The sequence below is a fragment of the Ailuropoda melanoleuca genome, chromosome 3, assembly GCF_002007445.2.
Source record: "Ailuropoda melanoleuca isolate Jingjing chromosome 3, ASM200744v2, whole genome shotgun sequence".
In the NCBI taxonomy this organism is placed as follows: domain Eukaryota; kingdom Metazoa; phylum Chordata; class Mammalia; order Carnivora; family Ursidae; genus Ailuropoda; species Ailuropoda melanoleuca.
The window spans coordinates 123,003,167-123,020,376 of NC_048220.1; the positions used below are offsets into that span (position 1 = coordinate 123,003,167).

Genomic DNA, 17,210 nt, shown 5'->3' on the forward strand with positions numbered 1-17,210 from the left:
TCTAAGGGAGCATTCCCTGCTCCCCCTCAAAAAAAGGCCTGTTTCTTAATGGATTCCTACCTTTGGGTATAAATATATCTTACAGAAATTTTTCAAATTTTACAATTGCTGGGCCAACCTTTTATCATTAATTATACTGTACAGAATATAATTTGAGTCTCACTCAAATTTCTTGCTCTTAAGGTCGTAAAAGATTGCCTTCCATATGTCTTCCATATGTCTGTTACTTTAGTAGGGTAAACTTATTTCATAAGGTTTTATATCCCAAATTTCATATTTTTTTACTAATGAGTAGTGTTATCCCTATATTCCAGGATCATTTATGTTTTCGTTCTTAATTCATAATTTTAAGAATAAATGGATTCAGTTTCAACATAAATTTTGTCTCATTGAGGTTTTATTTTGCTTTGGGAGTATAAGAGAGCAAGGCTTTGAAGCTGGGACAAGTCTTTGAATTCTGGTCCTGTCACTTCCTGTGACTTGAGCCAGACTGCTTCATTATAAAGGGGGAACCAAGGCTAAGGGAGACTGACTAAAATTTCTCTCTGTCGTTGCATCTGGGGAAAAAGGTGGTTGTGTGGACTTCTGAAATACTCAATTTAACTTTCCCTCCAGTGGTATTTGACCTGTAATAGCCATTTAATCAGTGGTGCAGGCAGTGTCATCGTTCCTGTTGTTATGAATTCCTGTGAGATTTTTATTGAATAAGCGTGCAAATATAAAAATTTTTTTATAATTATTTGAAGGGAGGTTGAAGGGAAGAGTCAGCTCCTGATTATGTCTTGCAGAAGTTTTAAGTCATTGTCTTTTTTAAATAAAATGTACCCTTGCTGCAGGAGGTTTTGTAAGGGTTTTGCAAATTAGAAGGCAGCTTTTAGAATTATGTGGGTTGCAGATTAATTTACTGATTGTCTTTCTTAGATGTAAATGCTTAACATAAGGCTCGATATAAATATAATTTTTACATGCTGATTTTAAGTCCCAAACATCACATTTTATTTCTTTTATCAGCAAAAGGACATTTTTTTGTTTGAACTCACCAAAATGGTCGATTTGGTTTAGATTTTTTCTTATCTAGTTACCAGGAAAGGCTGGCTTGTACCCAAGGCTTTGAGCATCCTGGCCTTCATTTCAAATAAAACATTGTAATTTGGCATGAAGAGTTTGAATACCTGAACGTAAGGGTTATGTTGAATGAATCCAGCTTATTTTCTAATGCTTGATGTTTGGCTTAATATTGCTTTACAACTGTCAGGTTACTCATCATAATGAGTTCTTTTCTAGGAAGCGCTCCAAAAAATACGACAGAAGAATACAATGAGACGAGAAGTAACAGTGGAGCTAAGTAGTCAAGGATTTTGGAAAACTGGCATCCGTTCTGATGTCTGTCAGGTGATGACGCCTCTGAGAACACATTTATACCTATATATCTCTTTCTGTAAAAGGCATCTGCCACTGAAGTTTTCCTGATTCTGTTAAGTTTGTATAGAACATACTATCTTGTAGCTAAATGGAACACCAACCATAAATTGTTTTCTATTGTTTCGGTTTTGTTTTTGTGTCAGTTTTCATGTTGTCTTGTTTAGTGTGTGTGTGTGTGTGTGTGTGTGTGTGTGTGTGCGCGCGCACGCGCGCGCATGCACATGCACAGTGGGGGAGTGAGTGGGGGCAGTTATTTAGTAATACTAAATTCTGTCTCTGCATGTTGAGTGAAAGCAAGTGTATTCTTCAAATGCACCTGACTGTGTGCTGCGTATGTGTGGGTGCTTGTCAAAAGAGATACTCCAGCAGCTTTACAGTCAGACTCCTGAAGATAGTGTGTCCAGACTTTCCAGACTGATGATTCAAACTTACGTTGCCAAGAACTGAAGGCATTAATGAACAAAGTCAGTATAAATTTCATATTTGAGCCAATTGATAATAGTTTTTCCTTGGATGAACTAATAGAGGAACTTTCAGCTATATATAACACTCACTAATAACTATTTTTGTTTTTCCTATGAGTGGAATTTGTACCAAATCAGAGACCCCTCAAGCCCAGCGTATTCTTTGAGTCTTCACTTGATTCTTTTGTTATGATTGATACTTGTTACACTCCATGGGAATTGCAGTAAAGGCAGTGAGTACCCAGGCAGGGGTCAGATGATGTAGTTTGCCATGTTCAGCCATTGGGAAGAATACTTAAAGGCTTCCATTCACTCTATTTTGATGGTAGCATGTATGGTAATAAGTTTAAACTGTTTTGAGTATTTATTTCATCACAATGGGGTATTTTTTCTTTAAGTCAGTGTTGGCATTTATTATATTGGACAGTGGGATTTAATCTTACAATTAAAGATATTGCTGGGTGATTCATTTACATTGTTAGGATGGACTGCTGGTGATGCCATCTTACTAGATAGTTAGAGAATAATTCTCTACAGTGGCAGCTAGCTGTGTCTACCAAGTCTTCAGTTATTTTGCTAACTGATCAATTTTTTTTTTTTTTTACTGTAAGTATTCAGGAGTGTCTTCTGCTGATTTTTTCTTAAGGCCCTGAAGCTATATTATCCAGTTTTTCTGTTTCTCCAAAACCGACATAATGTCTCCTAAGGTGGACATCATGAGAACGCTGAGCAGAATGTTCAACAATCTGCTCAAAATCTGGTGCTCTCAGTGATAAGTCAGAGTTGATAGAGACATCATAAAATTGTAGAGCATTATTAACTGGAAGGGACCTTAGAGATCTTTCAGTTCAGTGGGTTTTAAACTTGTGTTTTTGGTTAGCTTTGAACTTTTTCTTTTTCTTTCTTTCTTTCTTTTCTTTTTTTTTGAACAAAACCCTGTAGAGCCCTAATTTGTAAAAAGATAAAAAATAACTGATTGGTGGGTGGTGGGTATGGAGGAAGTATCCAGTTGTCCTTGATTTCCACCCTAGGTAGCAGGACCTAAGGCAGTTTTGTTCCACTGAACACAATTTTGTTTAAAGCATTGAGCCCTTCTACCCCTTTGTTTTGGCGAAATGCCTGCGTACCAGCGCTGAATAATCTGTTCCACTGCAGTTCTGTGTCTTCAGCGGTGTCACAAGTATCTTACTCTGGCTTCTCAGCTAGATTAGCAGCAGCTGGAGGACGAGGTTATCATTTCTTTATGTATTATATTTTTACATTCTGTTTGGAGATTGGCAGGCAAAGCACTCATTTCCTTTGACTAACTGGTCAGAGAAATTGGATCCTGATTAAAACTCCTGCCAAGGTGAATACTCCTTGATCTAATAATAGCCCCTTCCTCCGTAGGACTCCCCCTCTTCCAAAGACGACTGCCATCTGTTTAGAAGCCATGTTTCTAGTCTGCAGTCCTCCTATTTTTTACAAGTAATGTTGGCCTTATTTAATTTCTTCTTCTAGAATAACTGTTTCTTTTTGTGTGTGTTCCTCAAATAAGATGGCAGGTGGCATGTAATAATGCAGTTTAAAACATTCAAAATAAAGGCATTTAGTATGTTTGGTAATGAGGAATAAGAATCTGAGAAATAGCAGCTAAATGAATACTTTGAATAATCCTGAAGCCTGTGAACAGGTAGACTCATGCTTAATTTTAAAGGAAAAAAAGCACCTCTCTAAAATCCTCAGGGGTGGGGATGGGGGGTGGGATTCTCTGTTTGGTAATTCATTGATATAGAACCTACCTGTTCATTAGTAATAATTGCTAGTAGGCTGCTGGCAAAAGCCTTGTGATGTTATCTGGCTGCTACTGGAGGTAAAACTGTTGTGATAAATCTAAGGTGGAGAAACCTAAGTACCAGCCCCTCGTTCCAGAAGTATAATTTTCCAACCAGAGAAGTTACTAGGGTTTTTATGAGGTTAGATAATTCTACCTGATGCCCCAGCCAGTGTTAGGAGGAATGGAAATCTAGGGCTGGGCTGGAACCTGTGAGCTAAATCCAGAACTTGTAGCCATGTTTAGAGACAAACTATTGGAAGGTTTTTTTCTGTGTTGCTGTTCATTAGAGTGACTTCTAGGTAATCTGCGGTGGAGGAGGGGGAGAAGCAGGAATTAAAACCTGAAACTGAGGCTGAAAAATTCAACAGTATGCCTCAGAAAAGGCAGAAAGGCAATATGTTGCTATGGATCTGTAATTTAAGAATGGGGTTCTACCCACTGAGGTTGAATTGGTATCTTACAGAAGTAGGTACCTGTATGCTCTGCTGTAGTAAGGAGGTGGCTCATGGGAATCAATAAACTGAACCATGAGAATGGATAAAGGTGACAGAGACATCAAAAAAGGAGTAAGGAATCTGCTACCATTATGGTCATATAACCCTCATAAGGCTTATGCTGCACTCAGGGGTACTAACTCCTTGAGAAAACTAAGGAGGCCCAGGTGTGTGGAGAATTGCTGTTGGTGCTGGGAAGACAAGCTGAGTTGTGGTGGTTGGTATTTGTACTGAATAGACATAGGGCTGTATTTGGACTCATTAATAGCTGTGCTGGCTTCCCACAGTGACTCTGGAATGGAATGGAAGGCTGCCATGCAGTGTCACACTGATACTCTCGCTTCATGATCTATTGAGGGGTGGCCGAAGAGTGAAAAGAAATATCTCTAGGAATTAGGAGGTTTTTGACAACACATTCAAGGAATCGTTTTCTAAGTTATATCTTGGGGTGGAAATGGAGATTTATACCTCTGAGAGACATATGGCTTCACAGTTCCTGTTAACAAATTTTTGGACCATGTGAGATACTTGATTTTTTTTTTTTTTTAAACTGGAGTTGTAGTACTTCTTGTAAAGGAAGAGAACGAGATTTTGCTTGAAGGCTAACTGGCCTGATAGAAAGCTGTCAAAATAACGTTTTTATTAGGCAGATTTCAAACATCTACAAGATGAGTGAGAAAAGCGTAGTGAGCACTATGCCATCCTCACACAGCTTCAGCCATTAGCAGCAGCATCTCTGTAGCATCACGTACAGTCACTGCTCATGTTTTCCTAATCGTCTGCTAGATCTGTTTCAGTCTGCTCCATGGCCATTCAGACAAGATCCGGCATTGTGATGTATTGATGTGTTTTAAGTCTCTTTACTCTTTAGGTTCTCATTCCATTTTTCCCTTTGTTTTCCTTGCAGATTTTTGTTGTTGAAGTAACTGGATCTTGTGTTCTGTAGTGTTCCTAAGGTCTCATCTGGGTTTTGCTGATTGCAACTTTATAGTATCATTTAACATGTGCTTCTCTCCCTTATATTTCCTATAAATTATTATAAACTGCTGTCTAATAGAATACCACTGGCCATACGTGGCTACTTAAATTAATTAGAATTAAATGAAATTAAAAATTCAGTTCTTAGTTGTCTTAACCACGTTTCAAGCACTTAATAGACACATCTGGCTAGTGCCTATTCTGACAGCGGAGATGCAGAATATTTCCATCATTGTAGAAAATTCTGTTGGATGGCAGTGATCAGATTTAAGTTTATTTTTTTGTACAACTTTTTCATGGGTGGTACTGTGGTATCTCTCTCTCTGTATCTTTTTATAATAAGTGATAATCCAAACATTTAATAGTTCTTTTAGAGAGTAAATTCTGTTTGTAGAAATCTGACTTAATCAGACCATTTTTCAATTGAAGAAATAAGTTTTCAAATTGGAATGTATTTCTCCTCAATCATATACCTTTTTTTAAATTGAAGTATGGTTGATATAAAATTAGTTTCAGCTGTACAACACATAGTGATTTAGCAATTGTATACATTACCAAATTCCACAGTAAGTGTATTACGGCATTATTGACAGTATTCCCTGTGCTGTACTTTTTATCTCTGTGACTTATTTATTTTATAACTGGAAGTTTATACCTCTTAATTCCCTTCACCCAATTAGTCCATTCCCCAACTCCTTCCTCTCTGGCAACCTCCAGTTTGTTTTCTGTATTTATGAGTCTGTTTCACTTCTGTTGTTGTTTGTTCATTTGTTTTATTTTTTAGATTCCACACATAAGTAAATTATAGAGTTTTTTGTCTTTCTCTGTCTGGCTTATTCACTTAGCATAATACCCTCTAGCTCCATCCATGGTCTCTTTTTTGTGTGTGACATTATTAGTCACTGATGAATTATGACCCAGACCCAGTATTTATTAAGAGCTGCCAAAGTGATCTTTTAATTCTTTTCTTTCCACATTTATTAGTTAGAATACTTTAAAAAAGAATCTTCCCCTCAGTACTGATCCCATATAGGCACCCCATATAACACCAAAAAAAATTACTCATTTGATTTATTCTGTAATACACAAACAGTAGTCCCAGAATAACAATATTAATGTCGCCATCAACAAAATGATTATGGGAAGTAGTTGTTTGTTTGGGGGCATTTCTTGTTGTCTGTGATTCTCTGCAGATATATCACACGAGGCCTGCACACTCAGATTACTATGTTTTTAGGTCATTTTTTTTTTTAAAGATTTTATTTATTTATTTGACAGAGATAGAGACAGCCAGTGAGACAGGGGACACAAGCAGGGGGAGTGGGAGAGGAAGAAGCAGGCTCACAGCGGAGGAGCCTGATGTGGGACTCGATCCCAGGACCCCGGGATCATGCCCTGGGCCAAAGGCAGACGCTGAACGGCTGTGCCACCCAGGCGCCCCTGGGTCATTTGTGCTTAGACTACAAACTGCTTACACAGAAGATTTATTTATTTCATTTGACTTTTGATTTTGTTTCTTTTAAAAATTAAATATTGTTTTATAAATCTGTAAAATATTTTCCATAATTCCAAACTCAGGTTTACAAAACCAAGTCTGCTTTTGAAAATCTAACTTGTATCTCTTGCTTCTACCCCATTCTTGCCACACTGAACTCATAAGGGTAGCCATCTTTTAGAAATGATTTGATTTTCCTTTTTAATATAAGCAGACACACACACACACACAGAGAGACACACACACACGATCTTGTTTGTTTGGTCTCCCCTCTACCAAACCGTTTTTTGTTATGTGGTCACTATGAGGTCCATTTTCTTTGCTTTTTTATTTTCTTTTTATATCTCTTTGTATTTAGGGAGGTTTATAGTTCTGTTCTAATGGTTATCTATAGATCAACACCTTTGTAGTCTAATGAAACTTCTCCCTTTCCTCCTATGTATGTGTGTGTCCCATTGTCTCATTGTCCATTACTGAAAATGACTGCTTTATTTCTTGTGCTCCTCTCATCCAGCATCTAATTTGAAGTGATTATCCTTTTCTGCAAGTTAGTATCAACGAGATACATGACAACCTCATCTCTACTCTTCATGGACTTCACATTCTCCCCTCATTTTCTGATAGTTGTACTAAACGGTAGAGTATTAGGCATTTCCTATAATTTTGACTCACTTATGATTATCTACAGGTAAAAATATATTTGAAGGTAACTGCTAGTTTCTGTGGCAGTGTTTATCCTGTCCCCCCCCCCTTTTTTTTGATTGAGCTCATTTCTGACAGATACCTTAAGAAGGGCTTATTAAAACAATGATCCTTGAGGTCCTGCATGTTCCTGACCATTTGTCTTTAAATATAAAGGCGACTTAAGCTGGATATAAAATTTGTGGTTTATGTTTTCTTTCTTTAACATCTTAAAGACGTTCTCATTGTTTTCTGGCACAAAGCATTGCTGTCAGCTGTTTTTGGTTAATTTTTTCAGATATGCTGTGTACCCATTCAATATATACTTTCAAGCTGTCTTTTATCTCAGAAATGTTTCCTTGAATTACACATTTCATTATTCTGTCCTGTTGTTCTGGTTTTCTTTAAGGATTCCTATTATATGCATCTTATATCTTTGGTTGTCTCCTGCATCTGTCACTCTCTCTTGAATCCTTCATTTCCTTTTGATTTTTTATTTCTCTAAAATTTTTCCTTTTCCTATCTTTTATTTCCCAAAGCACTGTCTGTGGTTAATTTGGTGTTGTCTTCATTCTCTTTAGTCTCTGTTCTTTTTTTTTTTTTTTTTTTTAAAGATTTTATTTATTTATTTAAGAGCAGAGACTAGACTTTAGGCAACAAGACTGGAAGCATGAGGGACAAATAGTGACTGCAATTAATCAAACTTGGAAACATGAGAGACTGAACTGAAGTCATAAATAAGGTTAAATTGATAGAACTTGGATTTTGTTGGGGTGAGATGTTGATGACTCCTGGGTTTCTGGATTTTCNCCTCTGTTCTTAAAATGATTATTTCCTTTAATGTTTTTTCCCTGAGTTTTGTCACTTCTTTTTGAATATTCCTTCTGTCCAGTCATTTCATTTCTGAATTACTATAATATTTATTTGTAGTTTTCTTTTACAGCTCCTGTTGCTTTCTTGATTTTGTTTAGCTTGTTTTGAAATGTTAGGTCACAGCTTTCATCTGTTTTGTTGGCATGTTTTTCTGGCTTTTTTTTTTAATTATCTGAGGAATCTTAGTCTATTCCTTTTCTCTATTTTCTGATAAAATCCTTGGGTGGTATTTGCCTTGATTCTTTTCTGTTGCTCTTCAAGTTAAATAATGTTAAATAAGTAAGTGAAATATTTTCCTGTACTTTTAGGAAGGAGGTATAAGCCAAATTAGCTCCTCTTTCTACTGCTTTTGCAAAGTGATAAAAAAAAAAAATGGCCTTATAATACCTGAGACCTGCCCCCACTGCTTCACTCCCCTGTTTTATCTGGATTCTCTCTTTCTTTTGCCCTTTATGTATTGTTCCTCTCCTGCTTAAATGTGACTTTTACGGGGCGCCTGGGTGGCACAGCGGTTAAGCGTCTGCCTTCGGCTCAGGGCGTGATCCCGGCGTTATGGGATCGAGCCCCACATCAGGCTCCTCTGCTGGGAGCCTGCTTCTTCCTCTCCCACTCCCCTGCTTGTGTTCCCTCTCTTGCTGGCTGTCTCTATCTCTGTCGAATAAATAAATAAAATCTTTAAAAAAAAAAGTGAATTTAAATGTGACTTTTACCCCCAGCACTTTCTTCACACCATGGGGCTTTACCCTGTGAGGAACTTTAGTTTTTCATTGAGCATTTATAGGGCCTCGGCATTCTGACACCATTACACGGTCCTCTTGTACTCACCCAGTAGATTGGAATCTGCAGAGCCCACTCCAGTTTGGGTCACGTTTTCGATGAGTATATGTTAATTTGGGGGTTCTTGCATTCCCAGGGCTGTCAGAAACCCTGCTACTCTCCCTGTCTTTTCTTTCTCACAGATGCCGAGACCTCCTTGGTCTTTGTCCTCACCCTGTCTTATTTAGACGTTCATGGGGGTACCTTGTTGTCTACTCTTTATTGTTCATATTGTTTATAGGTCTATTTTGCTATTCTAGTTGCTCAGTTTTTATGAGAGAATTTAAATGGCTTTAAAAACTCCACATACGGCCATTTCCATACAATCTTTAAAGGAGCTTTTTTTTTTTTTTAATGAAACCGTTTGCCAGAACTGAATTGGCGGGTTGGGGGGAGATGCTCAGTGATTGTATGTATTTCAACATTGCAAAGATTGATAATTTAAAAAAGTGAGCTAGAGATTTTAACAGTCTTGTACATAACATTGAGACTTTGTTGTCTGGGTTATAAGATGGTCATGGGTCATATATACCTTTTAGTGGTATTCACAAGAAAGAGCCTTACTGGAAAGAGAAAGTGGTTCTTTTTGGAGCAAGTTTAGAGGACGTAGTGAAGGATTCAAAGCTGTTTCACGTGAGTGAAGGTTAAAGGAAATAAGACTTAGGTTAACAGAGAAGATGTGGAAATGTTACTGTTACATGTATTTTGTTTGTCTCTTGGGGTACAGCTAGGTTCAAAGGGATAAACCTTCAAAAGAGACAGATTTGGGCTAAATGTTCTAAATAATTTTCTAATCATCAGAGTACCCTAAAGAGAGTGTTCTTACCTTTAAAAAAAAAAAAAAGTATTAAGGACGTGCCTGGGTGGCTGAGTAGGTTAGGTGTCTGCCCTTGGCTCAGGTCATGATCCTAGGATCCTGGGATTGGAGCCCCACGTTGAGCTCCCTGCATGGCGGGGAATCTGCTTCTCCCTCTGCCTCTCCCCACCTCTCCTGCTCTCTCTCTCTCAAATAAATAAATAAAATAAAAACATATAAATAAATAAAAATCTTCAAAAAATTTATTAAGTATAGTTGACATACAGTGTTATATTAATTTTAGCTGCACAACATAGTGATTCAACACTTCTATATATTACGTAGTGCTCACCGTGGTAAGTGTAGTCACCACCTGCCACCATCCGCTGTTACAGCATTATTGACTATATTCCCAATGCCTTCCTTTTCATCGCTGTAACTTATGTATTTTATAACTGAAGCTTTGTACCTTTCAGTCTCTTTCACCTATTTTGTCTGTTCTCTACACTCCCCTTCCCTCTGGCAACCACCAGTTTGTTCTCTGTATTGTTTGTTTGTTTTTTTATTTTGTTTGTTCATTTCTCTTTTTTAATTGTTTTTTTAGATTCCACGTATAAGTGAGATCATATGGTATTTGTCTTCCTCTGATTGACTTATTTCACTTAGCATAATAACCTGAAGAAGGTGTCGTTTTCCTGATAGGCAATGATCCATCCCTCCCTGGAGGTATTAAAAAAAATATGCAATTCATCAGTTTAAGTTCATACTTCAGAAAGATAGGTACACTGTGTAGTCTTCATGACCCTTCTACCTTGAGTTTTTAGCATCAACTCCCTTGAGCTTTCTGCAATTTAAATGCCTGGAAAATGATATTATACTTTGGCCACACATTTTATTCCCATATTACTGTGTTTTTTAATGCAGCACTCACAAAAACAAAGTGGGCAAAATGCCAGTAATTCAGATCATAATGGCATATCTCTGGGAAGCCCTTGAGGGCAAAGAGCATGTCCTTATTGTTTTTCTCTTCCACAACTGTAGTAAGCCTTTCAAGTGGAGGTGCCGAATACGTATTTATTGAATTGAACTGGAAAGAAGGACTTCCTGTTGATTAGAATGCCTACTTGGGAGATCTTTCCTTATAAGTTAATATGGGAAACTGATATCTGCAGTTTCAAGCAAATCCATTTTCATGTATTTTTAAACAATGCCATCTGAAAAAACTTCAAAGACTAAAATGATATAAAGCATATGTCAGTCATTCTGTGGGCTGTGCCCAGCCTCTAGGTTCTGATGAATAAGAATGACTCCTTCTTTCTCTTGAGTTCTAGGGAAGTGTAATTAAAAAAAAGGAAAGCTATGCCTTTTATGAAATTATCTCCCAATAAGGAATCTTTAGCCAAATGAAAAGTGATTGAAACAAAAGTAAAAGTTCCATGTCCTCAGGTGACTTAACTGTATTGGTGATTTTATAAAAGGTGTCCTTGGAATATTAGATCATTAAGTATTAAACCTAGAACAGCCTTTTGAGATCATCTGGCTGAGAAGTTCTTACCTGGAGGATAGTGATAGGCTTTTAGGGGTCTGTGAACCCATTAAAATTACATACATTTTTTTTGCATGTTTGTGCACGTAGCCGTTTGTCTGGAGAAAGAATAATTTTCCTTAGATTCTCAAAAATATCTTGACCCTGACAGAGTTTCAGAATTTGTGAGTTCTGCTCTATTCTGTTAGCATTAAAGATAGACAAGGAGGCACAGAAATTCTGCTGGCTTCATTGAGGTTACCCTGCTGAGTGCTGATGAAGCAGGGCTGTTCCCTACTTGAGTGAGGGCTAAGAGGCCTTGTATTAAGCAGTTTTTTGTATTTGCTCATTTAATCCTTTTAAGCCCCCCTTGGAAGTAGCTCTCATGATTATCCCCATTCTGTAGGTGAGGAAACGAGAGAGAGGTCAGATAACTCCCCCGCCAGGTCCCATGATGACTGAGTGACAGCAGGAGCCAAACCCAGGCATTGTGATTCCAGAGCCTATACCCTTAGCACCTATAGTCCACCACCCCTCAAGAGGGGATTTGCAAGGATGTCACACAGCCAGTAAACTGTTTCAAGACTTTGACAGTTGAAATCTGGGATGGGAAAAATGGTTCTTGTTTGTTGTAAAATAAATGAAGCATTATTTTAAGTTTTTATAGAGGTAAATATACTGAAATTTTTTTCCTAGCATGCAATGATGTTGCCTGTTTTGACCCATCATATCCGCTACCACCAATGCCTAATGCATCTAGACAAGTTGATAGGATATACTTTCCAAGATCGCTGTCTGTTACAGGTAAGAATTACTCTCCTGTACACTCACATAATAGCAAAATAGGAGTAATTCGTCTTGCAGGTTGCAAATGGAACATTGAGATTCTCTACTCTGGAGATGATGAGGATGTTTAGTAACACAGCCCTTTCCATTACACTACTCTGGTTGCCACTTTCAGACACTTTTTCTCACTATTTATTTGTTTGTTTGTTTGTTTGTTTGACACAATCCCTAAAGAAATAGACTAAAGCTAAAATTTGCCTGTCAAACCTGAGTCCCTTCTTTAAGCCTTACCTTCTTTATGGCTCTTCTTTCCAGGTGATGATTATTCCAATTCTCCTTTGAAAGATGTGGATTTTTATGTTTCTTTTTAGAAAAGGGCTTGCACCAGAGCTCTGGAAATTTGACCCTGGAGAAGATAAGATGGAAAGATCAGGGCTTAAAATTTGACTGAACAGATAGATCTCTTTCCTATTTCGTTTGAGATGATATAAAGATGGCACTTCTTTGCTGAGTTTTTAAGACTAAATTTATTTTGTTGAAATTTTAGCTGGCCATGACTCATCCGAGTCATCACTTAAATTTTGGAATGAATCCTGATCATGCCAGGAATTCTTTGTCTAACTGTGGAATTCGGCAGCCCAAATATGGAGATAGAAAAGTTCACCACATGCATATGAGGAAAAAAGGTATGTTTGGATTTTACTCTTGTGTTTTGGCCTATGTCCCTACTGTAAATTAAATCCCCACCAGGAAGAGTTTCCTGGTAACTGTTGCATACTCTCATTTTGTAGTGCTTTCTGACCCATACGTAACAGCATTCACTTTGAGCGTTATTATAAGGATGGATGAATTTTTTAGGAAAATTTTTTGCTCCTATCAAGTGTTTTAAGTAACTAAGTTGATCAGACTTGTAGACATGCAGATATCAAACCTTTTGAAATCAAATTGGGGTAAAATAGATAATTGTCTTTCTACATATCATATCATGGTCCTAGAATGCTTCTAACAGTATTTCCTTGTTTATTTACTTTTTAAACAGGAATTAACACTCTAATAAATATTATGTCACGCCTTGGCCAAGATGACCCAACTCCCTCAAGGTAAAGTAGCTTTTGTTAATAACAGCTTTATTGAGGTATCATTCATTTACCATACAAGTCACCCACTTAAAGTATACAATTCAATGATTTTTAGAATGTTCACAGAGTGGTGCAATCATGATCACTACTTAATTTTAGAATGTTTTCAGCATCCCCAAAAGAAGCCCATACTCTCCGTTTCCGAAACCTCAGTCTGCCCAGCCCTAGGCAGCCACATTCTACTTTCAGCCTGTTTTCAATCTTTATGGATTTGCCTATTCTGAATATTTCGTATCGTGGTATCATAGAATATGTAATCCTTTGTGACCGGCTTTTTTAAATTATTGATTTATAATCATTTTTATATATTCCAGGTACAAGTCTCTTATCAAATACAAATTTGCAAAAATTTTTTCTCATTCTATGGATTGTTTCTTCATTCTTTTGAAGATATCTTTCAAAGCAGAAAAATTTTGATGAAGTCCAGTTTATCTATTACTTGTGTTGCCTGTGCTTTTGGTGTCATGTCTAAGAAGCCGTTGCCTAATATGAAATCACAGAGATTTACGTCTTTTTTCTTCTAAGAGTTCCGTAGTTTTTTCTCTTACATTGAGATCTTTGGTCTATTTTGCATTAATTTTTGTTTATGGCATGGTATAGGGGTCCAACTGCATTCTCTTGCCCACTGTGGATATCCAGTTGTGCCGGCATCATTTGTTGAAAAGACTAATCTTTTTCCATGAAATTGTTTTGGCATCCTTGTTGAAAATTAATTGATGGTATATGTGAGGATTATTTTTGGACTCTTAGTTCTATTCCACTGATCTGTATGTCTGTCCTTATGTCAGTACCATGCCGTCTTGATTACTGTAGCTTTATTGTAAGCTTTAAAAATAAGAAATGCAAGATCTCCAGCTTTTTCTTTTTTTTCCCCCCAAGGTTATTGTGGCTATTTTGGATCCATTACATTTCCACTGAAAGTTTGGATTAGTTTATCAATTTTTGCAAAGAAGCCAGCTGGGATTTTAAAAGTGATTGTGTTGAATCTGTAGATCAATTTGGGAACAATTGCCATCTTAATATTAAGTTTCTGAACTTTCAATATCTTCACATTTATTTAAGTTGCCTTTAATTTATTCCAATAGTATTTTATAGTTTTAAGTATACATTTTGTATGTCTTTTGCTTAATTCATTCCTAAGAGGTTTTTTTTGATGCTATTATACATGGGATTGAGTTCTTAATTTCATTTTTGGTTTGTTCATTGACCGTGTAGAGAAATAGAATTGATTTTTGTATATTGATCTTTTATTCTGCAACCATGATGAGCTCATTTGTTAGCTCTAATAGTTTTTTAGTGGATTGCTTAGGATCACCTACAAATAGAGATAGCTTTACTTTTTTCTTTCTGGTCTGGATGTCTTTTATTTCATTCTCTTAACTTAGTTGCCCTGGCTAGAGCTTCCAGTATAACACGGAATAGAAGTGGTGAGAGTGGATCTTTGTCTTCTTCCTAAAACTTTTAGTGGAAAGCATTCTTTCACAGTTAGAATGATGTTAGCTATGGGTTTTTCATAGATGTCTTTTATCTGGTTGAGGAAGTTGCCGTCTGTTCCTAGTTTGCTGAATTTTTGTGAAAATGTGTAGAATTTCGTCAAATACTTTTGTTGTGTGTCTATTGAGATGATCATCCTTTTTTTTTTTATCATGTATTATGTTCATTGATTTTTGGATGTTGAACCAACCTTGCTTTCCTGGGATACATCTCACTTGGTTATGGTGCATAATCCTTTTTATATGCTACGAACTTAGTCTGCTAGTATTGTGTTGGGGATATTTGTGTCTATATTTATAAGTTACTGGTCTATAGTTTTCCTTTTCTGTGATGTTTTGTATGGTTTTATTATTAGGATAATACTGGGCTTACATAATGGGTTGGAGATACCCTCATATGTTAACATTGTTTTGTGTGGCCTTGGGCCCCTGAAGAATCTGGGAAGGAAGTGGACTGGTTCTAATCTCATTAATACCCATGGCAAACTGAATGGAAGCAAGGCTGATGAAGGTCTGATGTTGCTCTCAGGAGGCTTATCTGTGTGTGTGAAACACGGCAGGTTATATTCTGAAAGCCAGCAGAGGAGATTGCTTGGGGGCATATTTCTTTTTTAACCGGCAGTGGAAAAGTTGAATAGCCAGACTTGTCCCTCTTGGTTTCCAGGCTTAGACGGGTTAAAGGTGGGTGGAGTGGGTTTAGAAGTGACAGAGTTGACAGTTGCTGCAGCTCATAACTGGCCTCCACAGCCAAGAGAATGACCAGCCGTAGCTAGTATAGCTTCCTTTTCTGCCTTTTTTTCATCTCTCACTTTTCTTTTTAAATTGGGTTGCCTTGAGTTGCTCTTTTGAAATTATCATAGACCATACTATCTTCCTCTTCAATCAAGAGGTAAAAAGAAAGGCAGGATGAAACTTTAAAATTCCCGTTTGAAGATGATCATACGCCTTACTATGGTATTCTGTGAGAGTCTAAGATCAGAAAAGAACCGTCTAATTAAAAGAGCCCTTAATCACACCCTCAGGGACAGTGTGGCCATGGTTTCATTTTACCCTGCTATATTGTAGAGTCTCCAGATGACCAGTTCTGTATTTTAATAAGTGGAACCCTGAGTTCCCTGCAGCCCCGTTAGCAAGGCTACACATGCCCTACACGTGTACTTTTCCGTGATGAAAGCATGAGCTTAAATTATCTTTGTTTCATCTATCCTAACCGTAGTTGTTGGTGTATAAATTGTCTTTTGATAGCGCTGTACAGATGTCATGACTTCGGTTTTCTTTTACTCTGATACAAGGAAATGGCTTTCTTACTGTGGCAGAAGGAATTTTATCTGAGAAACTGTTCTTTTTGAATTCACCATATTGAAAATGATAGAGAATAAACAAATATCTCTTGTCCTTTGCTGCTTGTGTTAAGAAAGCCTCTTGCCGTGTACCTGATCTTACTGCTGATGGCAGAGTTGACCCCACATTTCTGTTCAGGAAGAGCTTCCTCGCTTCTTCGGTGGCTAGCTCTGCTGTTGCTCGCTGCTGCTCTCCATCAGTCCCACCTGTGCACAGCTGTGGGAGCTGTACTTAAGAATCTTCATACAAATGTAATTCGACAGAACATTTATCTAGTACCTTTTGAGTTTGAGGCAGTTTATAGGTATTTTAGAGGAATTTAAGGCAAATAAGATGAAGCCCCCACTCACTAGGAGGTGTGACTACCTTAGGTGGGATAAGAGTGCTATAAACGTAAATAACTTAATGTAAGGGGTCCTCTGCTAAGTGCTTCAGTGGAGGTCAAAAACAAAACGTACATAGTCTGCTGTGGGGCTGAGGATAGCTCTGGTGGTTGTTTAGGGATTGTAGGTCGGTTTTATATTGTACACTTCAGTAATTGAATTCACTTGAAGTGGTTTGCCCTCTCCCTTGTCTCTTAGTTTGCTATTATAAAATGGGATGCAGTTATCCCTGCTCCTTGGAAGTGTCTGTAGATCTTTGAGGCAAACACTATCAAATTGCAAGTGTCAGTGGTTGTATTTCCTCTCAAGCAAGCCTGCTCAGAATTTCAGACTTGAGAAAGCAAAGAGGGAGTGAGCTGCCAATGGAAGTGGGAACATGGAGGAGCAAGGCAGGCAAGAAAAAGGGCTGAGGGGAGGGGCTCTTGATTGAATTCTTTTCCTGGTCCTCCTGGAAACCACCACTCCTGCCCCTGCCCATCCTGCACTGCAGTTAGTGACCACATTTTGCCAGTTATGTCCCTGTACTACCTCTACATTCAGTCATCTTGCTGTTTCTGGAGCCTCAATTCTAGTTTTTAGCTGTAACCTCCTTGAAAGCTTTCAGTGATGTCTCATCACTGACTGGATAGACCTGACTCTCCCCATCTGAACTCAGCAACCGAGACCTGGCCCCGGGCCACTTTTCCAGGCACGTCTTGCTTTTCCCTA

General features: G+C 37.7%; 1 protein-coding gene across 7 annotated transcripts in view; it reads left to right on the forward strand.

The window, feature by feature from the left end:
* DROSHA (drosha ribonuclease III) overlaps positions 1 to 17,210 on the forward strand; it is a 117,755-nt gene that overhangs the window by 60,685 nt on the left and 39,860 nt on the right. For all 7 annotated transcript variants that reach the window (XM_034657054.1, XM_034657056.1, XM_034657059.1 and 4 more), the window contains 4 exons: positions 1,285 to 1,392; positions 12,057 to 12,164; positions 12,694 to 12,832; positions 13,186 to 13,246. In XM_034657054.1, the coding sequence (XP_034512945.1) occupies positions 1,285 to 1,392; positions 12,057 to 12,164; positions 12,694 to 12,832; positions 13,186 to 13,246 (416 nt within the window). The remainder of the gene's footprint in view (positions 1 to 1,284; positions 1,393 to 12,056; positions 12,165 to 12,693; positions 12,833 to 13,185; positions 13,247 to 17,210) is intronic.